Below are 25,484 nucleotides of genomic sequence, written 5' to 3'. Positions count from 1 at the left end.
TAAGGCAACTGCTAACAGCTATAAAAGAGGAAATCGACAGTAACACAGTAATAGTGGGGGACTTTAACAACTCACACCAATGGACAGGTCATCCAGACAGAAAATTAATAAGGAAACAGAAGCCTTAAATGACACAATAGACCAGATAGATTTAATTGATATTTATAGGACATTCCATCCAAAAACAGCAGATTACACTTTCTTCTCAAGTGTGCACAGAACATTCTCCAGGATAGATCACATCTTGGGTCACATATCAAGCCTCAGTTAATTTAAGAAAATTGAAATCATATCAAGCATCTTTTCTGACCACAACGTTATGAAAATGAATTACAGGGAAAAAAACATAAAAAACACAAACACATGGAGGCTAAACAATACGTTACTAAATAACCAAGAGATCACTGAAGAAATCAAAGAGGAAATCAAAAAATACCTACAGACAAATGACAATGAAAACATGACGATCCAAAACCTATGGGATGCAGCAAAAGCAGTTCTAAGAGGGAAGTTTATAGCAATACAAGCCAACCTCAAGAAACAAGAAAAATCTCAAATAAACAATCTAAACTTACACCTAAAGGAACTAGAGAAAGAAGAACAAACAAAACCCAATGTTAGCAGAAAGAAAGGAATCATAAAGATCAGAGCAGAAATAAATAAAATAGAAACAAAGAAAACAGTAGCAAAGATCAATAAAACTAAAAGCTGGTTCTTTGAGAAGATAAATGAAATTGATAAACCATTAGCCAGACTCATCAAGAAAAAGAGGGAGAGGACTCAAATCAATAAAATTAGAAATGAAAAATGAGAAGTTACAACAGACACTGCAGAAATACAAAGCATCCTAAGAGACTACTACAGGCAACTCTATGCCAATAAAATGGACAACCTGGAAGAAATGGACAAATTCTTAAAATGTATAACCTTCCAAGACTGAACCAGGAAGAAACAGAAAATATGAACAGACCAATCACAAGTAATGAAATTGAAACTGTGATCAAAAATCTTCCAACAAACAAAAGTCCAGGACCAGCTGGCTTCACAGGTGAATTCTATCAAACATTTAGAGAAGAGCTAGCACCCACCCTTCTCAAACTCTTCCAAAAAATTGCAGAGGAAGGAACACTCCCAAACTCATTCTATGAGGCCACCACCACCCTGATACCAAAACCAGACAAAGATACTACCAAAAAAAAAAAAATTACAGACAAAAAAATCTTAAAATTTGTATGGGACACCAAAGACCCCGAAGAGCCAAACAAGTCTTGAGGCAAAAGAACGGAGCTGGAGGAACCAGACTCCCTGACTTCAGACTATACTACAAAGCTACAGTGATCAAGTCAATATGGTACTGGCACAAAAACAGAAATATAGATCAATGGAACAAGATAGAAAGCCCAGAGATAAACCCATGCACCCATGGTCAACTAATCTATGACAAAGGAGGCAAGGATATACAATGGAGAAAAGACAGTCTCTTCAATAAGTGGCGCTGGCAAAACTGGACAGCTACATGTAAAAGAATGAAATTAGAACACTCCCTAACACCATACACAAAAATAAACTCAAAATGGATTGGAGACCTAAATGTAAGACCAGACACTATAAAATTCTTAGAGGAAAACAGGAAGAACACTCTTTGACATAAATCACAGCAAGATCTTTTTTTTGTGTGTGTGGTACGCGGGCCTCTCACTGTTGTGGCCTCTCCCATTGCAGAGCACAGCCTCTGGACGCGCAGGCTCAGCGACCATGGCTCACGGGCCCAGCTGCTCTGCGGCATGTGGGATCTTCCCGGACCGGGGCACGAACCCGTGTCCCCTGCATCGGCAGGTGGACTCTCAACCACTGTGCCACCAGGGAAGCCCAGCAATATCTTTTTTGATCCACCTCCTAGAGTCATGGAAATAAAAACAAAAATAAACAAATGGGACCTAATGAAACTTCAAAGCTTTTGCACAGCAAAGGGAACCATAAACAAGACGAAAAGAAAACCCTCAGAATGGGAGAAAATATTTGCAAACAAATCAATGGACAAAGGATTAATCTCAAAAATATATTAACAGCTCATGCAGCTCAATATTAAAAAAACAAACAACCCAATCCAAAAATGGGCAGAATACCCAAATAGACATTTCTCCAAAGAAGACCTACAGATGGCCAAGAAGCACATGAAAAGCTGCTCAACATCACTAATTATTAGAGAAATGCAAATCAAAACTACAATGAGGTATCACCTCACACCAGTTAGAATGGGAATTATCAGAAAATCTACAAACAACAAATGCTGGAGAGGGTGTGGAGAAAAGGGAACCCTCTTGCACTGTTGGTGGGAATGTGAATTGATACAGCCACTATGGAGAACAGTATGGAGGTTCCTTAAAAAACTAAAAATTGAATTACCATATGATCCAGCAATCCCACTACCTGTCATATACCCAGAGAAAACCATAATCCAAAAAGACACATGCACCCCAATGTTCATTGCAGCACTATTTACAATAGCCAGGTCATGGAAGCAACCTAAATGCCCATTGACAGATTAATGGATAAAGAAGATGTGGTACATATATACAATGGAATATTACTCAGCCATAAAAAGGATTGAAATTGGGTCATTTGTTGAGACGTGGATGGATCTAGATACTGTCATACAGATTGAAGTTAAGTCAGAAAGAGAAAAACAATTATCACATATTAATGCATATATGTGGAACCTAGAAAAATGGTACAGATGAACCGGTTTGCAGGGCAGAAGCTGAGACACAGATGTAGAGAACAAACGTATGGTCACCAAGGGGGGAAGCGGCGGCTTGGTGGGGATGGTGGTGTGATGAATTGGGCGATTTGGATTGACATGTATACACTGATGTGTATAAAATTGATGACTGAAAAAAAAAAAAAAAACCCAGATGGCATGAAGGTACTCCGGGAAGGAAGGTGCTGGCAGTTCTGAACCAAGCTAGAATTGTAGGTGTCCCACTGCTTGCCTAGAACGTGTTCATGTGGCCCAACCACAAGTCCAAGTTGCCATATCTGAGAGTGTTCTCTGCTGAGAAAGAAGGGGACAGAGATCAATATTATATTTAAAGTGACAGAAGTAGCAGCTTACCCATTATTTCTGCTGATTTAACCTCAAGAACAGAAGGACTATTTGAACAATCTGGTGTCAGAAAGTTTAATAACAAGTTAATCAGCTATGCCACCAATTTACAAGAGCTGCCATTGAATCTGAATGATCCATTGAGCCTTAAGAAAGTGGTGTAGTGGATAAACCTCCTAGATCTGTTGTTGAACAGACCTGGGCTAAATTCATATGTAGAAAGGAATTTCGTGGCCCAGAGAATCCTCTGATGAAAACTTTTAACTTGTTTGGGCACAGCAAGGGGGTGGTGGCACATACAGATGCAGCAAGGGGCCCTCTCCCTGTGGGAGCAGATGCTTCCTGCAGGGAAACACAAGGAGCAGAGAGTACACAGGGCCAGAATCTTCCTGACCTCATGGTCAGCGTTGTAGCAGAAACTCTGAAGTAGATGGAAGATTATCTTGTATACTAAGTGGAGAATGTACTTGGAGATCTAAAAGCCCAGAAATGCTTTTCTTCTAGCATGTAAAAATAGGGAACTTTGGTACAACCTTCCAAAAAATCATTGCAAACAACACAGACTGGACTCATAAGAGTGAGAAGAGAATGACAGCATGCTTTTCCAGAGGGGGCACCTCTGCCTAGTTTACCAGGACACTTGGAAGGATCTGACTATTATGCCATGGCTATTATTTCTAGACCTGTGGAGGTAATGCGTTTTTCAGAGGAGTTTCGACTGTAAAATATGAAGTCCTACACTTCCCCAAAACTCAATTATTCTTTTGTGCTGAAAGCCTATCCATGTGCATATATAGCTAGCTGTAAGTTTGCTAGCCCTCTTTGAGCCATTTTGAACAGAACAGAGAGAAAGAAGTTTTGACAGGTTGAGGAACAGCCACATCCCTGAATCACACAGGAAAAGGTGTCCAAGAAAAGGCAAACGTATCCAGCGGTTAATTCCCGAGACCATCTGCTTCAGCTGCTGCAAAGTGAATTTTTCCAAACTTCTGGTAACACTAATTTTGGCTTACAGAAGAGATAATCGACCAAGAAGAGAAATTGCAAAACTGAAGTAGCAGCTATGCCTTATTTCTCAGAAAAAGGGAGTTAAGGATGGCAAGAAAGAAGCAGGGGCATAATTGTCTAGCTTTAATTAGGCTCCTGTAAATAATACAAAAGTGAACTTTAAAAAATTAATATACTTATCTTTAAGCATCTTTGGCATTTCTGATAAGCAAATGGAACATATACAAGATGTATTTATGGGAAAAGGCTGAGGATAATTCTTATTTGCATTTTATACTAGTTTTATTAAAATCTAAATTTAAAAATATCCTCCCAACAAAACAAAAAGAATTACTGTTATATCATAAGCAAGTGTAGGGCACAGTAACTCAACTTTACTGATGGTGTTCTAGGCACTTTCGTGCATTTATGGTTATCTTTTCTAGTGTTTTGGAAGGTCGTACAGCTGAGCAATCAAGCAACATGGGCTATAGTCTGTCTGGGGTCAGACAGACCTGGGTGTGAAACCCGTCCCCACCTCTTACTTGCTGTGTGATTGTGAACCTCAATTTCCTTATCTGTAAAATTAGGTAATAATAGAACCTATCTCATAAGGAACTATTCCACAGACATTGCCATTATTATTATAATTAATAAACATTAATATTCTGTTTCTTCTTTTATAGATGATGTCAAAAAATTGTTAAGGGAGTTAGATGTCATGAATTCTGTGATTGCTCAGCTGGCCGCAGAAGGTAACTCTACATCCTCCATCTATCAATATTTCAAAAATGGGGAATGATTTATTTTTCGCATCTGATTAAAGTACCGATTGAAAATAGTTTATGAAACACCAATTCTGTATTGTCATTAAACTCTCTCAAACTAAGATGGGCTCCAACCAAGGTAAGATCTGTGGAGCTTTGGTTTTCACAGCATGGTTTAACATAATGGTTGAATAAGCCTTTACATACTTGTGTTATTTGTTTTTGATACACAGAGGAAGTAGTTATCCATGAGTTTGCTAGTCTTTGCCTAGCAAACATGTCTGCAGAGTATACCAGCAAAGTGCAAATATTTGAACAAGGTGGATTAGAGCCTCTCATCAGACTGCTAAGCAGCCCAGACCCGGACGTGAAGAAGAATTCTATCGAGTGCATTTACAACTTGGTCCAGGTGAGATTAATTTCTAACAATGAGTTTTGACAAAAGCTGGTTCTAGAATTTATTTTCCCATTAAAAAAAGGACAAAGCTTTAAAAAAAGGTCCAGTTTTAATTAAAATCACTCCTTCTCAGTACTATTTAGTAGTTATCATTCAGAGGAAAAATAATGGAAGTTTAGAGTCGATACCTTTCAGTTTTCACGTTTTGTAAGTAATTGTCCCCCATAAAAGGGCATTTTAAAAGAATAGAATGGGCTTGCAAATTAAGGCAGGATTATACTAGGTAAGTACTATTTCTTCCAAAACAGGAAATCTAATATTAGTGTTGAACTAGTTTTGACCTAGGCAGTTAACTGTTGATCTAATCTTGGTGATCCAATTGGTTGGTATCATCCGCCTTACACAATGTACCAAGATTTTGGATTCAGCTTATTTGTTGGTGAAAAGTTGAGTTTTGCTGAACGGAACTCATCATTCACAGTTGCAAGATGCTACCTCACTGTGATGCTTTCCTTCATAATGGAAGAAACACCCTACCCACCCTCCGCCCACAACCTGTCCTGTCCTCTGGCCCCTCCCCTCCAATCCCCAACCCAGCACACACACCCTCACACCCCCAGCAGGTCAGCTTGCTGCCACTTTGGACAGCCTTCTCTGCTTCTTTTCCTGTTCAGGTTCCTGAACAGTTCCCACACACGTTTGATAAGCTTTAGGTCACCTGGAAGTACAAGACACCATTTTAAATAGCCGTCAAGAGAATGTGAAAGAAGAGATATGGAAGCAAAGGTGAAGGAGGTTTCATTGAGAAGCAAAGTATCTAGACAAGATATATAGAAAAAGAGGACAAAGGCACTCATGCCAAAAGGCACCCAAAGCATGCAACCCTGGCCCTGGCATGTCCTTGCCACGTAGCTGGGCACCCACTGGTGTTACCTTTCCTCTTCCTGAAGAGCAAGTGCAGCCATACCCCTTCTCTGGTGACTTTACTTCATCCTATAGGCCTAAATAATCCTGAAAACGTGTCTGTGTGTTTCATGCCAAGACTCCTCATTAAGTCTATTTCTCTATATTTTTTATCAAGTGGAAATGAAAAGACTTACCTCCACTATTCTTCATAACAGAAGGACTAGCTAATAACAGTGTATTCATTTCCTAAGGCTGCTGTAACAAAGTACAACAAACTGGCTAAAACAACAGGAACCTATTCCCTCACGGTTCTGGAGGCTGGACTTCTGACATCAAGGTGTCATCAGGGCCATGCTCCGTCTGGGACTCTGGGTAGAATCCTCCCTTACCTCTTCCCAGCTTCTGGTGGTGGCTGTGAATCCTTGGTGGTCCCTGGTTTGCAGCCTCATCACTGCAATCTCTCCCTCTGTCAGCTCTCTCGCCTCCTGTTATAAAGACACCAATCTTATACGGACACCAATAATTACCCACCCTACTCCCCCATGACCTTAGCTTAACTAATTACATCTGCAACGATCCCATTTCCAAATAAGGTCACATTTTGAGGTACTGAGGAGTAGGACTTCAAGATATTTTGGGGGGGGTACAATTCAACCCATAGCAAGCAGCAACCTACAGTTTTTATGTCTGAAGGAAGCTGACTATGAGAGGCCAGTTGAAGGATAGAGGGAAGATAAGCTGGAAGTGGGGTCTTTTCTGTCTTTAATTCTATTTTAAGTTTACCCTGTTTTGATTTAAAATGTCATGATTTAGTAGTCAGAGTTTGGGGGCTTTTCATGACTTTTTTGCTTTGTTTTCTCTGTCGCTCACCCCAACGACCCTCCCTCCACCACTCACCCAGGATTACAGGCACACCATGCAGAGCGACTTGTCTGGACTCTAATGACCCCTTGCTCTTGTAAATGTCTTAAATTAAGGTTATGTGTCAGAACTAAACCTGATGTAAATTTGCATGCACAGGTCCTGCCAACAGCACTGCATGCAGATTAGCATTTTATAAACCATCCATCTGAATGACAATAATAAGGAATTGGTACCGTCATTTCATTTTATCGACTACTATTTGAAACAGGGTATAGCGTGTGAAAAGAATTTCATTATGCATAGATTTTATTGTGATGCTGTCTGTAGTAAGAGGAATTTTCTGTATAATAAAAAAACAGTAGCTGCTGAGAAGTCATAGATCATGCTTATTTCCTATTATTGACAAGGTCTGTATAGTTAAAATGAATATTTTGGTGTCAATCCAGGGTTTGCTTATATTTGTTTGTGAGTTATTTTGGAAGCAAATCCAGAATAAAAGATGGGAACATTATAACTTATAATGTTCTTTGTTAGAAAATAGAATCTCTCCATTCTTAAGACTGTATTTTGCTTTAAAAACCACTTATTTGAACATTTATACTTCCTGGCAGGATTTTCAGTGCCGAGCGACACTTCAAGAACTAAATGCAATCCCTCCTATATTAGATCTCTTGAAGTCAGAATATCCAATTATTCAGTTGTTGGCTCTCAAAACCTTAGGTGTTATTACAAATGATAAGGAGTGCCGGGCAATGCTAAGAGACAGTCAAGGAGTGGACCATCTTATTAAGATCCTAGAAACTAAGGTACCTGTAACATTCATTCAACTCTCTATGAGGAGATGTATCTCTCCTAAGTGTTGTTATAAAATACAAATTATAGAATATTTTTAAATGAAATTTTATTATATTTAAGCATGATGCTAAGTAGAACGGACTAATTTGCTTATTGCTACATAGTTTACCAGCACAATTAAATCAGAAAATTGGTAGAGGGCATTCTAAAATAATTTAATTTTTTAAAATCTTCTGATTTAAGATTTTTAAAGTTTTGTTTGTGATCTTATGTTTTCTTGAAACACCTGGAATTAGTCTTTTAACCTTTGTCTGCCCCAGTCTTCTCTAGGGTAATGCAAGAAGAGTCATTTACCACACATGATGGAGGGTAACCTGCTTTACTCAGTCTACTGATTTAAATATTAATTTCACCTAAAAAATGCCTTCACAGAAACATCTAGAATAATGTTTAACTAAATATCTGGATACTGTGGGCTAGTCAAGTTAAAACATAAATATTAACCATTGCTAGTCAATGTGGCATCCATTCACAGCTCCTAAATCATTAATCTCCAAATAAAGACAAAAACAAGATCATACTTCCACTTAACATGGTCCAGCTGTCCTGTGTACAACAAAACACACACTGTCCCCTTCCCCATAGGAGGATGCAAAGTCCTTGGATGATGTTTCCTCTTCTCCTTGACATCCCATAATAAGATGTAAAATTAACCGTACTTAAATACCATATTGTAAAGGCAGTACATCTCATGTTGCCTGAGGGGATAAGAGAGAGAAGAAAAGGATATTTCATACACACACACACACACACACACACGCACATTCATAACAAAATAAGGAAGCAATACTCATGACAATTATAGTCCTCTTTTCTGTAACTGATCACATGGTTGTAGTTGGTATTTATAACTACCTTCTTCCGATACCCATTCCATATTCCGCTTGCCCTCAGCAAGCACCTCAGCTCATCTTGATTCTTTTTTTTTTTTTTTTGCGGTACGCAGGCCTCTCACTGTTGTGGCCTCTCCCGTTGCGGAGCACAGGCTCCGGACGCGCAGGAGCCCGGCATGTGGGATCTTCCCAGACCGGGGCACAAACCTGTGTCCCCTGCATCGGCAGGCGGACTCTCAACCACTGCGCCACCAGGGAAGCCCCATCTTGATTCTTTACTTGATGTGGTGACCCAAACCTTCATTCCTGAAGAGCCTGGACCATTAGTAGTGGTACCCAGATTGGGTCATTATAGTTCTCCATCAACCTTAATCACAGGGTATGGTATTACTAAGAAATGCCATAAGGGACCCCCTGTATTCCAGGCATAGTCTTCCTCACCTCTGTTGTGGAGTAGCAGTCCAATTTCCCTTGGATAGGTGGGCTCTATCACCCCAATCAGCACAGTAACTCTCTTCTTTGCCTGTTGATTCAGAACCATGAGGCTCCCAAAGAGGCCAGGTGGCAGTCTTAGCTTTTAGTTCTGTGGACTCATTGTTGTGTCTCCTGGTAGAAGTATCCCTCCCTTTGGATCTAAGATTTCTAGATCAGCAGAGCATAAGGTTACAGGTACAGGAAACAAAATGTTTGCTACTGAATTGCCATGGGTAATAGTGAGTGGTGCCACTCCCATATCCATTCCTTGGTTCCTGGGAGTAACAGCAACATATAGGATGCTGTTCCAGAGAACATATAGCCCTGCAAGTTTAGCTAGCCACTTAGCTAGCGCTGTCACTGTGTCTTGCATAGGCCATTCTATCAAGCCAGCTGCTTCAGGATGGTAGGGAACATGGGAAGGCCAGTGATTTCTGTGACCATCTGCCCACTGCTGCATTTCTTTTGCTGTGAAGTGAGTTTCTTGATCAGAACCACTGCTGTGTAGAATACCACGGCAGTGGAGCATCTTTACTGTGATTTCTACCTTAAATTTCTAACTGTTCAGAAAAGGCTTCAGTTTTCCACTGCTATGGGGATTCTGGAGATTCCTCAGGCAAGAAAGCCACACACTCACAATACCTCCCTCCACCAACTGGAGATTTTAAGGAATATACTTTCAGCTTCTGTCTGCTTTTTCAAAAAATATTTTCTTTAGATTTTAAACTTGTCGGTGGAAGGCTGTTTGAGCAACATCACTTGGATACCATTACTGGAAGTTTCCAGCAACTATTTTTTATCTGTAAAACATTTTGGAATAGGGGAAATGAGAAGAGATGGGACTAATGGTCAGGGAGAGAGATGTCACATTAATAAACAGAACTGTTTCCTTGGGCCTCTGTCACAACAAAATTAATTACATTATGTTCTGACTGATCTGAGTCCCTCTTGTAATAAAATTTGGAAAGTGTGGATTGCTTTTATTACAATTTTCTAAAGTTGTGTTTGCTTTTATTATTAGGAATTGAGTGACCTTCATATAGAAGCGCTTTCCGTGTTGGCCAATTGCCTTGAAGATATGGATACCATGGTGATGATTCAGCAGACAGGGGATCTTAAGAAGCTCCTATCATTTGCAGAAAACTCTACAATTCCTGATATTCAAAAGAATGCAGCAAGAGCAATTACTAAAGCCGCTTATGATCGTATGTCTCATTTTGTATAAACTAAGCATACCTATTTCCTCCTGTAGTCTTGATTTCAATTAGTACTAACAAATGCTACAGCATTTGTCTGCTTTTAGATGGTCATTTGAGGATAGTGCTATACTTACTATTCAAGATCAAAATTCATCTCAATGCTAGTAAGTAAAAGTAGAGATTGCTTTGTCCAGTATTTAATAAACTCAATATGATTTAATTATAACGTATTTTTAAACAATTCATTCCTAAATTAAGTTTTAAGCTTTTATTTCTCCTGATTTTGAAATTTTACAGAATGTATGCACTCTCTGTAATCCCGAAAACATCATTTCAATAAATCCACATTTGGAATGATATCTATACAGTAATTTCGAGTTGCAGCTGGAGTCTAGCTGTTCCATGTTATATAGCTGTGAAAAATAATATGCTCATACTATACATAAAATACAATTTTCATTTCACTGGCAAGCTATGTTGACATAAATCTGTAAAATATGGGAGATTAATTACATCGTGAGCACTGAAGATAAAATTATAATTTCAATATATGTATATTTGGAGTATTTTATTTAATAAAAGATGTGATTTTATTTTCCCCCTTCCACATCACCCCTCTTATAAATGATGACAGCTTTGACTAGTTTAAGTGATTTATATTCTAAACATATATACTCACATCTGTATATATGTCTATATTATGGGAAACATTTCCTTTTCAACCCATACTGGATTTCTTCAAAGTTTTAATGCAGTGTGCCAAATTTCACCTCCCAGTACTAAGTCAATAGAGAGGGGCCTCGTGAGTTACATCATACAGGCCAAATCTAAAGACAGCCTGTAAAATTAATTTTGACAAAATTGCTTAATTCAGAATTCTCCCAAAAGGAACTTAGGCGTTGTCATTACCTGGTCAGTTCTGTTCTCCATCTATCCCAGGCCTTCTTAGTTATTTGAGACCAGATGAGAGGGCAATGGAAAGACATGAGCAATGTCAAACCTAAAATTTTTACGTATCTCAACTTCTCTTTGGGTTTCGGCCCCTCTTGTGATACAAGTTTCGTGAGTTTATTACCCATCACTCGATACAGTAGTGAAAAGAGCACGGGATGGAGAGCTCTTGCACTCTAGTTCTACTACTAATTACGCTATTGGCACTGCAGTGACCTAAGGATGTGTCTGTGAGTGAGCTACAGACTATCTGGACTGTTTATGAATTCATTTATTAATGTTTATTAAGCCCCCAGTTTGTATCAACAAACCCAGGGCAGGCAAGTAAGCAGGCAGTCGCGATGCCGTGTTAAACGTGCCTGATGATGGGGGAACAGGATCCCCCAGGAGGGTCCACCTAACGCAGACTCGGGTCAGACAAGCCTTCCTGGAACAGGTGATTTACAGGCTCAGACCTAGAGGAGATGAGGGAAACTGGCTGGGCAAAGAAGGTCCTGGTGGGTCGGGGGTGCTCAGCAGTGCTCTGAGGAGAAGGGACAGTGTGTAGTGGCCAGAGAGGGACAGAGCGTGGTGAGTTCCAGAGCTGAAAGTTTTCAGAATGGCCAGTCAATAGAGTGCAGCAGAAAACTGAGAGTCCAGGCCGGAGAAGTAATGAGGCGCCACATGCTAACGGGCATCACGAGCCAAGTTTAAGGGCTTTGGACTTTATTTTCAGGGCAACAAAGCACCCCTCAAGTGACTTAGAGAGGGGAGGGAACCCTACAGATTTTCACTTTTTAGAGAAAGAGCACTCTTGCTGCAAAGTGGAGAAGAGATTAGACATGCACAGGACCAGATGCAGGAAGACCGGGAAGGGGACTGCTGCAGTGATCGAGGTGAGAGGAGGGGGGTCCTGAAGCAGAGCCGAGGTGGTCGTGATGGACTCAGAGGCGTCTGCAAGGAGACCCAGCAGCACGGTGCTTGAGGGTCCATATGGGTTTGTTGAATGACTCTGTGGGTTGGGGGAAGAAGAAGGTAATGCCAAGGACAAGGCCTTCTGGCTTGGACAGCTGGACGTAGAATGGTGCCACTCACAGAAATGGGGAACTCAAGAAGAAGGGCAGGTTTTGACTGAAGGAAAGGAGATGAGGTCTGTTCTTTTTTGAAAAATTGTAAAATACACATAATATAAAATTCACCGACTTCACCATTTCTAAGCGTACAGTTCAGTGGTATTAAATACATTCATGTTGTGCTACCATCACCACCATCCAGCTGCAGGCCTCTTCGTCTCACAAGCCTAACCTTCTGTACCCATGAATAAATAACTCCCCCCTTCTCCCTCCCTGCAGTCCTTGGAAACCATTCTTTCTGTCTCTGTGAGTTTGACTACAAGTACTTATATAAGTGGAATCATACAATATTTGCCCTTTTGTGATTGGCTTATTTCACTCAGCATAATGTCCTCAAGGTTCATTCATGTTGTAGCATGTGTCAGGATGTCCTTCCTTTTCAACTCTGAAAAATATGCCATTGTATGATTATATCACATTTGTTGATCCTTTCATCTGCTAATAGACACCTGGATTGCTTCCACCTTTTGGGTACAGTGAATAATGCTGCTATGAACACAGATGTACAAATATCTCTTTGGGCCCCCGCTTCCAATTCTTTAGGGTATATATCCAGAATTGGAATTGCTGAATCATACGGTAATTCTACGTTTACTAATTTGAGGAACTGCCATACTGTTTTCCATAGCAGCTACACCATTTTACATTCCCATCAACAGGGCACAAGGGTTCCAATTTCTCCACATTCTTGCCAACACTTGGTATATTCTGTCTTTTTTTCTTTTTTTTAATAGTAGCCATCCTAATGGGTGTGAAGTGGTATCTCTTTGTGTTTTGATTTGCATTTCCTTCATGGTTAGTGATGTTGAGCATCTTTTTCATGTGCTAAATGGCCATTTAAAAAATCTTCTTTGGAGAAATGCCTATTCAAATCCTTTGCCCATTTTTAAACTGGGTTTAAAATTTTTTTGTTATTGAATTGTAGGAGTTTTTATATTTTCTAGATATTAACTCTTTATCCGATATATGACTTGCAAATATTTTCTCCCATTCTGTGGGTTGCCTTTTTAACTCTATTGATTGTGTCTTTTGATGCAGAGACATTTTAAACTTTGATGTAGTCCAGTTTATATTTTCTTAACTCCATTCATAAGTAGGTTTTTACAAATGTTGCTCCTTATACTGTTCCATATTCATTTATAACATTCTCTTTTTACTTTCCATCATCATAAAAGTTTTTTGTAGGCTAGGGTTAGGGTTAGCATTGTCATTGCATGTCAAAAACACAGTTGAAACAAAACCACATAATATACACTCTTTAAGTTTTGTTTGCTGAGTAAAGTTTTAATATGCACCCCTAAATTAGTATGCCTTTGACCTGGCACCAGGAGGAGGAAGGTGTTAACTACCATTTTGCCATGAGGTTTATGAACTGCATTAACATCTCAGCAGGAGCACAGGTGGCCCACTAGCAACTTCTGAGAATGGGTAAAGAAAAGCATCATTACATACAGATTTATTTTCAGATACAAAACCTCATGCTTTTAAATTTAGTGATACTGAACAAATGTTATTTTTAAAGGATATTATTCTATTAGTAGCATAATTACCTTGCCATCTTTACTTTCTGTGTAATTAACACGTAAATACTTCTCAGTGTAGCAATTCAATGAAGGTACTTGGTTAGTATGTTAATTCATCTTTTAAATCCATTATAGCCACGCTGCAGTCAGCACTTTTGAGGTTTGGTGAACACAGCTGGATTTTGAGAACACTCCCAGCAGGGTTGAGAAACTAATTGCCCACAGTATTTAAATTAGTTTTTAAAAATTGTTCCAATAATTGTGTATACACTGTTTATTGTAACCATCACATACTCCAAAGTTAGTCTTTTCAAATTAATTCTTTTGGTCGATTTTCTTGATAGAATCCACTCAGAGTGTTCTGTTTAGTGAAGTTGATTGAGCATCATCTCGGAAGTCTTTTTTTTTTTTTTTGCGGTACGCGGGCCTCTCACTGTTGTGGCCTCTCCCGTTACGGAGCACAGGCTCCGGACGCGCAGGCTCGGCGGCCATGGCTCACGGGCCCAGCAGCTCCGCGGCATGTGAGATCTTCCCAGACCGGGGCACGAACCCGTGTCCCCTGCACCGGCAGGCGCACTCTCAACCACTGCGCCACCAGGGAAGCCCATCTTGGAAGTCTTAATTATAAACCTGAGGATTTTAAGTCAGAGATTCTGGAAAAGTTTGAGATCTTGTTTATTCAGGGAAAACTAATAAGGACTACATATATTTTAAAACATTTTAGGGGCCATATACTTGAGATTTAAGTATTAATCGCAGCTTGTTAATGAAACAGTTATGGCCTGACTGAATTCCAGTTTTAAATGAAAGGAGCAGGGATTAAAATGATAGAATTATAGGACATGGTTCATGATTGCTTTAAGACGAATGAACAGAAGTGTTAGTGACTTAGCTTGTGCCAGTGATGGCCAGATTGCTCCGGCATACATCTGTGTATCAGAGGAACAAAGGCCAAAACAGTATTTGCAAAGGTGGTGACATCTGACCATGATACTGCTTCTGTGAAAAAGGTAATTTTTAAAAATCATTGTTGAAAGAAGACAAAAATCAATAAAAGTGGAAACCTAGTTGCTATAATTTCTGAAGATATCTCTGGGAAAAAAGTTAATTAAAATATGTACAAGTAGTGAATTATTTCCACATGTTGATGTAATCTAAGGTAGTATCAGCATTTTTTGCAGAGATCTTTATTCTAACAAGATATTCTTCTCTTGTATATCAACATCCTAAGAGCACATATCACACATTCTTCCATTTTAATCATTTACATTGACTTTATAAAGGTTAATTAATGAGAACCAAACCTATGACAAAATTTTCTTAGGAACTGTAAATAAATTAGCAAGGAATTATTTGTAAGCTGTTTCTTTTCCAACTTGTCTCTGGTTCTGTTATAGCATTAAAACTGAGTTCGGTTTAATATATATTTTTTCTAGTACATGCTTTTAATAAATAGTAATTTATTTAGAATTAACTGTAGAACACAAAACAAAAATTGTTTAATGTTCTAATTTAATTCAATGCAGTATTTGCTTTTGTATAGTGATGAGATTGTCATTTATTAAAAAATCAAACTAAATAGAGGAACATCGGGAACAAAAAGAACATTAAAAATACTTTGTTTTTGGTTTTAATTTAGTGTTTTATAGTGGGGTTAATATCATGGTATGTACTTAAGAGTCATAACTTTGTTTTCAAACGGAACTGTGCTATGTTTATGTTATTTTATGTTTATGGCAACTTAGCAATTAAGTAATTATTATAGTTTTTGCTATGTCAGCATGTATTGTAACAAGATAAAAGATGATCATAAATTCCTTAAGACTCGGGATCATATCAATACTTTATTACTCATTTTGACTTTCTCCTCCTCTCTGCTCTGCTCTTGAGCATCCAGCTCACAAGTTTGTGCGTCTTAGGCATTCTTCAAATATAGGGCTTTGTATTTAAAATAAACAGGTTTTTGTATTCAGTGAGAAGACAGCGCATGTGAACACAGCACCATGACAGGCATATGACTGATGTTAAATAAGTTCTTGCTAAGTCTGAAGCTTGCCTCTTTCTTATTACAGAATTTTCTCTGCCATAGTACTGATATCATATGAGGGAAAATGAAAAAAATGCAATGCCCATAATTCATTTTGCATAATCACTGTGTTCTAAAGGATAAATAGGTATATATTTTAGACTGTGACTAAAGCTAACGAATAGTTTGAATTCCTATCATATTTTGGATGCGGAAGTCTTTACACTTGCACAGTTTTTGCAGCAAAATTCTGATTTTTTTTTCTCCCTTTTGGTTTATGAAAGCTGAAAATAGAAAACTTTTTCACGAACAAGAAGTTGAAAAATGCCTTGTAACCCTTTTGGGTTCTGAAAACGATGGAACTAAAATTGCCGCTTCCCAAGCTATTTCGGCAATGTGTGAGAATTCGGGCAGCAAAGAATTTTTCAATAATCAGGGTAAGCAAACTGGAAAAGGCCACTTTGAACATTTTTAGGTTGCCATATTCTAGTTCACATCGATGTCTGTAAAGTCACATTTTACCTTTCTTTTTCTGTAGGGATCCCACAGTTAATTCAGTTACTAAAAAGTGACAATGAAGAGGTAAGGGAAGCTTCGGCCCTTGCCCTGGCGAATCTGACCACTTGTAATCCCGCTAATGCAAAGTAAGTACAAAAAGACTCATTCAACAGGGACCTGTTTATGGGATATTTAACAGTCCAAGATGTGCTCATCGTAATCTCCTGGCTTTCAAGGCAGTTTACATATTCTTTCAGATGCTTCTATGTTGAGTTATTTATTCCTTAGGAACCCTTATGAAAATAAGAGTCAGCAGATAAGCCTGTTTTCCAAAGACATTACAAAATCTTGAGGGTTTCTGGGCTTGCTGGGAAAATGTGCAGGCCATTTGATGCAGGTAACAGGCTAAATCTTGTAGAAGGTTCCAGAACAGAGAAAACTGGCTAATGTTGGAAATATTAAAGACAGTCTACAAATATTGGTAAATCAAGAAAAAAATTTTAAAGAACCAATTTTAAAAGGACATAAACATTAGATAAATCGAGAAACATTTTAAAAGTCCATTGAAAACAACATATATGGGTATATACTTATGGAGAAGGGTTGAAAAGGAATGTCCTCCGTATTCCAAACACTGTGAAATGTAATTTATATTCATTTAAAATTTTAATTGTCTAGATACTCCATCTACTAATGAGGAAACTGAAGCTCTGCAAGTTTCCCTAATTTTCCTGGGTACACATATTCATTCAACTAGATGAGCTAGAAATTAAAGCCAGATCTGTTAGACCCCAAAGCCTTACTATTTCCTCTACAGAAGATACAGTTGCCTTATAAAACAGTAAGAATTTTTAGAAGGCAACTTTCATAAATAAAATGATTATTGCCATTTGCGATAACATGGATGGGCCCTGAAGATATACTGAGTGAAGTAAGTCAGATGGAGAAAGACAAATATTCTATGATTTCACTCTTATGTGGAATATAAAAAACAAACCAACAAAATAAATGAACAAGCCCAATCAAACAAAAACAAATGTATCGATACAAAGAACACAGTAGTGATTACCAGAGGGGAAGGGGCGGGGTGGTGGGGCGTGGGAGTGGGAAATGGGTAAAGGGGATCAACTGTACGGTAACGGATGGAAACTAAATTTTTGGTGGTGAGCACACCATAGTGTATACAGAAGTAGAAATATAATGTACATATGAACTTACATAATGTTACAGGCCAATGTAACCTCAATAAAAAGTAAATCTAAATAAATAAAGAAGAGTAAAAAAAAATTTATTTACCTTCCCTAAATATGGTATGAGTATTAGTCAGGGTTCTCTAGAGAAACACAACCAATAGGAGATATATATATATATATGAGATTTATTATAGGGATTGGCTCATGAGCTTATGAAGGCTGAGAAGTCCCACGATCTGCTGTCTGTGACGTGGAGAACAAGGTTGTAAAGGTCAGTCCCAGTGTGAGAACCAGGGGCACTGATGTCCAAGGAAAGGAGAAGATGGCTGTCCCGTCTCAAGCAGAGAGCAAATTTACCCTTCCTCCTCTGTTCTGTACAGTTCCTCAGTGGATTGGATGATGCCCACCCACGTTGATAAGAGGGATCTTTATTCAGTCTGCGGATTCAAATGCTGACCTCTTCCAGAAACACCCTCACAGACACACTCGTAAATAATGTTTCACCATTATTGACTGGGCATCCCTTAGCCCAGTCAAGGTGACACATAAAATTAACCATCTCAGTACGTTAGTTTTTAACACTCATTTATTATTGTTTTGTGGCATTGTGCCTAAAATTACCCATTTCTTACTTGAAATAAATCCTCCTCCATCCCCATCATATAGTTCATCTGTCTCTTACCCTTTCTTTCTTTTTCCATACTCCCACACAAATATTTTATAAGACCTTAATGGAATGACTAAAAATCTAACAATGTCCAATAAAAACGTAGCTGAAATGCATAAGCATCAAAACAAAATTACGTTCCTTTAATAGCTACAATCTTTGACATGATAATTGCCTAAATTCAGGGCCATCATCATCTGTATGAAAGCACACACATTTCTAGAATATTGGGTCATAGTAAGTAGCAATTTGAAAACAACATATTCAGTGATTTTTACAGTGTAGTCATGCCAGTGCAAAAATCTTATGACACACAACACTTCTATCTCCAGTGCCTTTAGATTTATATATTACCTAACACACACTAAAAGGTCTCCAGTGTACACAGCCCTCTTGATCTGATGTGAGTTTGCCTGGCTTACGTCGTTTTATATAAAATCATAGAAAATTAGGATGGCAAGTAGTTCTAAAAGAAGCTGCCTTCAGATCTTCTCTCTCAATTACCTATTTATGAGATTTTTGTCTTCTGCCAGTATAGTTCCATTTTGTCAACACAGGGAGGCCAATTAGGGCTAAATGTTGCCTGACTTTTCCTCTATGACAATCAACCTTATTTTTGTAATTTAATTTTTTATAAATTTTAATTGCTGTTATTTCTTTAACCTATTATGTACCATACATTGTGATTTCTTTTTTCCAACTTACGTTTGGTGAGGGAAATGGGACATGAATAAAAGTGTTTTATGGATTTTTTTTGAGGTCTGTATAGCTTTTACTTTGGACTTTTTTGAGCTAAAAGATACTGAAAATTAATGGTTTTGAGGAGGAAATGGAGTCAGATTTGACCTGTTTGTGCCAAATGCTGAAAACCGGGGTTGAAAAAGATTTTATAGTCAATCAAAAGGAATGAACACAAACAAGCCCCATTGTCGATCCTTCTAGGGTGGTACTTACTGAAGCCAACCACAGCAGAACAGACAACAAAGATGACTGGTTATTTGTAGTAAAAAAATGTTTCCTACTCAGATCATTTTTAAAAGATTATCTTAAACTCGGCATTGGTGAGTGTTTCCAGCATCGATTTTTAGAAGCAGTCCATTTCATCAGCTTTCCTAGCAAAGTGCTAGCTATAGGAGCAAGGCTGAGCCCCTGCCTCTGCTGCTGGGGGGCTGGAGCTGAGGGTTAGAAATAGTTAGAAAGTTGCTTTTCCACCACACCTAAGTAGTAAGAGAAGAAGGCAAAAACCCAGAGCTATTGTCTTCCAGGTGCATTTGGTAGCTGTTTGGATACCTGATAATTGCTAGCCTTTTTTTTTTTTTTTTTTAATGCAGTTAAGCCCTGAGAATTCTAATTTTGTTTGTTAAAATGTAACCCCTTCCCCTATACTTCTATCTCAAGTGCCTAAAATGGATTTCTAATTCTTACACTCAGGGTACCTTCTGGAGCTGGAGACTCATTTCATGAACTGAGTAGTAACTGGCATGTTATGACAACATATAATGCTGGTATAATTTCCTTTATGTAACTGAGTTTTGCTTAGAAAGTTGTGGGTAAATCAGAATTTTCTGAAGTAAAGTAAATAATCAACCAGAGGAAAGAGGAATATACTTTGCTGTGACTCTCTTTGCAAAACTGGCAAATGCTTTTTTAAGTCAAAGTATTTTTATAATCTAAAAACAGAATTTTATAATATACATAAAATAATTTACAATCTAAAATACCTGGATTCAGATTTGTGCTCTTGCAAGAGAAAACACACCCAAATGTAATAAAATAGGAGAATGATGAGAAATTTGGTAGCAATGATAAATAAATAACCAGGTCATCCATACCCCTTGGTGGAAGATTTTCAACTTGAATTATAAGTATCTCTTTAATTGGTACCAAAAGATCTTGCCTAATTGTTATTTTCTGTGAATGAGGCTTCCTAGATAAAGTCTTCTAGACACTTGAAAATTTACTTCTATAATCAACAAAGCTTTTAAAAATTTGTAATGAGTTTGAATCAAAACTTTGGGGGGGTGGGGTATGGTTATCATTTTGAGTCAGTGGCTCTCCTACGCTCCACAGTGGTGTCGTCAGGGCCCCTTAGGGAAGGTGGGTGCTTGCCTCCTCTCTGAGTATAGCCTCTAGGTGGGGTGCCTTTGGGGTTGGTGCATTTTATTGACTCCTACTGGCAGGCTGGCAGTGTTAATATTCACTGCTGTCTGTAGATTTGATTGGCAGGCACAACCCTGCCGAGGTTCTCTTCAGATCCCTTCCTTTCAGTCAGTGAAAAGCTTGGATACCAGGTAACCAAGCTTTATCAAAGTTTACATAAAAGCAGTAAGGGAGGACCTGAGGCCACTGCTCTAAGGGGTGTTTTGGTCTTCACAGGCCATTTCTTTCTTCCTTTCTTTTTTTTCTGATAGTTCTCATGTGTGTTCTGGATATGTGAAGTCTCCAGGTATTGAGTTATGGATAAGTAAAATTGTAGTTAAAAAAATAATTTAACAAATACAAATCCCTTTACTTACAAACAAGCCAATGTCAGAGAGTAAAATGATGAAGCATAAAATAGATATATTCTGAGAGTACAGTCACCTCCCAGAAGTGTTTTGCTTTAGGCCTTTTGTATGACCATCCTCTCTGCGTGGAATGTTCTTCTACTCCAGGATGCCCACCGCTCAGTCCCTCACCCCCTCAGGTCTGCCCAAATGTGGTGACCACAGTGGTTACAACTGTACCACCCACACACATACTCCATCCTCCTTTCCTACTGCCCTTTTCTCATAACTCTTATCATTTTCTTACATACCATACAGCTCACTCATTATGTTCTCTGACCAGCACCCAACACCTTTGTCTGTTTAATTCACTGACACACACCAAGCATCTAGAATTGTGCCCATCCCATAGCAGGCTTTCGGGGGGAAATACAACCAAAAGGAAAAGGACAGTGAAAAACAGAAGGTCTATCTGACAATGCCCATAACTTGAAACAGAAAGTGATCATCTGTATTGTGGTGTTTGTTTGTTTTCACATAATTTGGATCAAAAAGTGGAGAGCTACTTAGCTCTAAGAGTCTTCTAGCCATACTTTTCATTCTTTATCATCTGCAGAAAAAGGTCACTCAAAGTGGACAAAAGGCAATGAATAAGAATAAAAATAACTATTTGAGGGTATAGGAAAAGAGGACAAGAATAGCCAGATTCACTTATTTAAAGTGACAGGGGGAAAGCAAGTAATATCATTTTTAAGTGAATAAGTAAAAAGTGAGGTTAAAACAACCCCCATAGAAAGAGATAAAAAAGGAAACCAAGAAGCAATAATGAATTTTAAATAAAAATGTAATCCACTTAGTTAATTTGGACACCATTATCTTTTTTGGTTCACTATTAATCTTTCTGACAATTCTCAATTTATAATACTTTTTGGAAAGGAGAAAGTTGTTCGCTTTTGAAAGAAGTACTATTTCAGCTAAATTTCATGTTATATTTACTTTGTACTCTTTTATCCAAGTAGTCATATCAAAGTTTTATATTATTTATGCAAGTACTGAGAGAATTTATTCTTGGTTCACATTTTCTGAGGGGCAGAGTCTACATATTATAAGAATATTTTACACTATTAATTTATAACATCACTGCCATCTGTTGGATCTGATCAGAATTAGAGTTTTTAAGTTATTCCAAGAATGAAAAGAGTTCAATGCTTTTCATTTCCCAATGTGAACACTAACTAAATGTTGGCTATTGGTAAACAATGAAAAGATTAGAAAATAATACAATTGTTGACTAGATATTTTTCAAAACATACAATTATTTTAAGAAATAAAACACAGTGAATAAAATTAAATTATAAAAAGTAATAACTACAATTGATATGTATACACTACTATATATAAAATAGATAACTAATGAGAACCTACTGTATAGCACAGAGAACTCTACTCAATGCTTTGTGGTGACCTAAATGGGAAGGAAATCCAAAAAAGAGTGGATACATGTATATGTATAACTGATTCACTTTGCTGAACAGCAGAAACTAACACAACATTGTAAAGCAACTATACACCAATAAAAATTAATAAAGAAAAAAAGAAGTGGTATATATATATATATAATGGAATACCACTCAGCCATAAAAAAGAATGAAATTTTGCCATTTGCAGCAACATGGATGGACTTGGAGGGCATTATGCTAAGTGAAATAAGTCAGAGAGAGAAAGACAAATACTGTGTGATCTCACTCATATGTGGAATCTAAAAAATACAACAGGCTAGTGAATAAAACAGAAAAGAAGCAGAGTTAAGCAGATTGAGGGAGGAACCAAGATGGCGGAGTAGAAGGACATGCTCTCACCCCCTCTTGTGAGAACACCAGAATCACAACTAGCTGCTGGACAATCATCAACAGGAAGACACTGGAACTCACCACAAAAGATACCCCACATCCAAAGACAAAGGAGAAGCCACAATGAGATGGTAGGAGGGGCACAATCACAGTAAAATCAACTCCCATAATTGCTGGATGGTTAACTCACAAACTGGAGAACACTTATACAACAAAAGTCCACCCACTGGAGTGAAGGTTCTGAGCCCCACATCAGGCTTCCCAACCTGGGGGTCCAGCAACGGGAAGAGAATTACTAGAGAATCAGAGTTTGAAGCCTAGTAGGATTTGACTGCAGGACTTCGATAGGACCTGGGAAAACAGAGACTCCACTCTTGGAGGGCACACACAAAGTAGTATGCGTATCGGGACCCAGGGGAAGGAGCAGTGACCCCAAAGGAGACTGAACCAGACCTACCTGCTAGTGTTGGAGGGACTCCTGCAGAGGCAGGGGGTGCCTGTGGCTCACTGTGGAGACAAGGACACTGACAGCAGAAGTTCTGGTAAGTACTCCTTGCCCTGAGCCCTCCCAGAGTCTGTCATTAGCCCCACCAAAGTGTCCACATAGGCTCCAGTGTTGGGTCGCCTCAGGCCAAACAACCAACAGGGAGGGAACCCAGCCCCACCCATCAGGAGACAGGTGGATTATAGTTTTACTGAGCTCTTCCCACCAGAGCAACAGTCAGCTCTACCCACCACCAGTCCCTCCCATCAGGAAACTTACACAAGCCTCTTAGGTAGCCTCATCCACCAGAAGGCAGACAGCAGAGGCACGAAGAACTACAATCCTGCAGCCTGTGGAACAAAAACCACATTCACAGAAAGATAGACAAGATGAAAAGGCACAGAGCTGTGTACCAGATGAAGGAAAAAGATAAAACCCCAGAAAAACAACTAAATGAAGTGGAGATAGGCAACCTTCCAGAAAAAGAATTCAGAATAATGATAGTGAACATGATCCAGGACCTCGGAAAAAGAATGGAGGCAAAGATCGAGAAGATGCAAGAAATGTTTAACAAAGACCTAGAAGAATTAAAGGACAAACAAACAGAGATGAACAATATAATAACTGAAATGAAAACTACACTAGAAGGAATCAATAGCAGAATAACTGAGGCAGAAGAACTGATAAGTGACCCGGAAGACAGAATGGTGGAATTCACTGCTGTGGAACAGAATAAAGAAAAAAGAATGAAAAGAAATGAATACAGCCTAAGAGACCTCTGGGACGACATTAAATGCAACAACATTTGCATTGTAGGGTTCCCAGAAGGAGAAGCGAGAGAGAAAGGACCTAAGAAAATATTTGAAGAGATTACAGTCAAAAATTTCCCTAACATGGGAAAGGAAACAGCCACCCAAGTCCAGGAAGCACAGCAAGTCCCATACAGGATAAACCCAAGGAGAAACACACCAAGACACATAGTAAACAAATTGGCAAAAATTAAAGACAGAAAAATTATTGAAAGCAGCAAGGGAAAAATGACAAATAACATACAAGGGAACTCCCATCAGGTTAACAGCTGATTTCTCAGCAGAAACTCTACAAGCCAGAAGGGAGTGGCATGATATACTTAAAGTGATGAAAGGGAAGAACCTACAACCAAGATTACTCTACCTTCAACAATCTCATTCAGATTCCATGGAGAAATCAAAACCTTTACAGACAAGCAAAAGCTAAGAGAATTCAGCACCACCAAACCAGCTCTACAACAAATGCTAAAGGAACTTCTCTAAGTGGGAAACACAAGAGAAGAAAAGGACCTACAAAAACAAACCCAAAACGATTAAGAATATGGTCATAGGAACATACATATCTATAATTACCTTAAACGTGAATGGATTAAATACTCCAACCAAAAGACACAGGCTTGCTGAATGGATACAAAAACAAGTCCCATATATATGCTGTCTACAAGAGACCCACTTCAGACCTAGAGACACATACAGACTGAAAGTGAGAGGATGGAAAAAGATATTCCATGCAAAGGGAAATCAAAAGAAAGCTGGAGTAGCAATACTCATATCAGATAAAATAGACTTGAAAATAAAGAATGTTACAAGAGACAAGGAAGGACACTACATAATGATTAAGGGATCAATCCAAGAAGAAGATACAGCAATTATAAATATATATGCACCCAACACAGGAGCACCTCAATACATAAGGCAACTGCTAACAGCTATAAAAGAGGAAATCGACAGTAACACAATAATAGTGGGAGACTTCAACACCTCACTTACACCAACAGACAGATCATCCAAAATGAAAAAAATAAGGAAACAGAAGCTTTAAATGACACAATAGACCAGATAGATTTAATTGATATTTATAGGACATTCCATCCAAAAACAGCAGATTACACTTTCTTCTCAAGTGTGCACAGAACATTCTCCAGGATAGATCACATCTTGGGTCACAAATCAAGCCTCAATAAATTTAAGAAAATTGAAATCATATCAAGCATCTTTTCTGACCACAACGCTATGAGATTAGAAATGAATTACAGGGAAAAAAACATAAAAAACACAAACACATGGAGGCTAAACAATACGTTACTAAATAACCAAGAGATCACTGAAGAAATCAAAGAGGAAATCAAAAAATACCTAGAGACAAATGACAATGAAAACACAACGATCCAAAACCTATGGGATGCAGCAAAAGCAGTTCTAAGAGGGAAGTTTATAGCTGTACAAGGCTACCTCAAGAAACAAGAAAAATCTCAAATAAACAATCTAACCTTACAC

The 25,484-nt window shown here is 38.4% G+C and overlaps 1 protein-coding gene across 1 annotated transcript in view; it reads left to right on the top strand.

Moving 5' to 3' along the window:
• Positions 1–25,484, top strand: part of ARMC3 (armadillo repeat containing 3) — a 94,693-nt gene that overhangs the window by 25,720 nt on the left and 43,489 nt on the right. The window contains exons 5-10 of the mRNA XM_004280949.3: positions 4,780–4,848; positions 5,094–5,269; positions 7,639–7,833; positions 10,211–10,394; positions 16,285–16,437; positions 16,539–16,644. Of these exons, the coding sequence (XP_004280997.1) occupies positions 4,780–4,848; positions 5,094–5,269; positions 7,639–7,833; positions 10,211–10,394; positions 16,285–16,437; positions 16,539–16,644 (883 nt within the window). The remainder of the gene's footprint in view (positions 1–4,779; positions 4,849–5,093; positions 5,270–7,638; positions 7,834–10,210; positions 10,395–16,284; positions 16,438–16,538; positions 16,645–25,484) is intronic.

This window comes from Orcinus orca, chromosome 2 (assembly GCF_937001465.1).
Source record: "Orcinus orca chromosome 2, mOrcOrc1.1, whole genome shotgun sequence".
In the NCBI taxonomy this organism is placed as follows: Eukaryota; Metazoa; Chordata; class Mammalia; order Artiodactyla; family Delphinidae; genus Orcinus; species Orcinus orca.
Note: the sequence above shows the minus strand (reverse complement) of the source record. Positions and strands in the feature narration are given on the sequence as shown.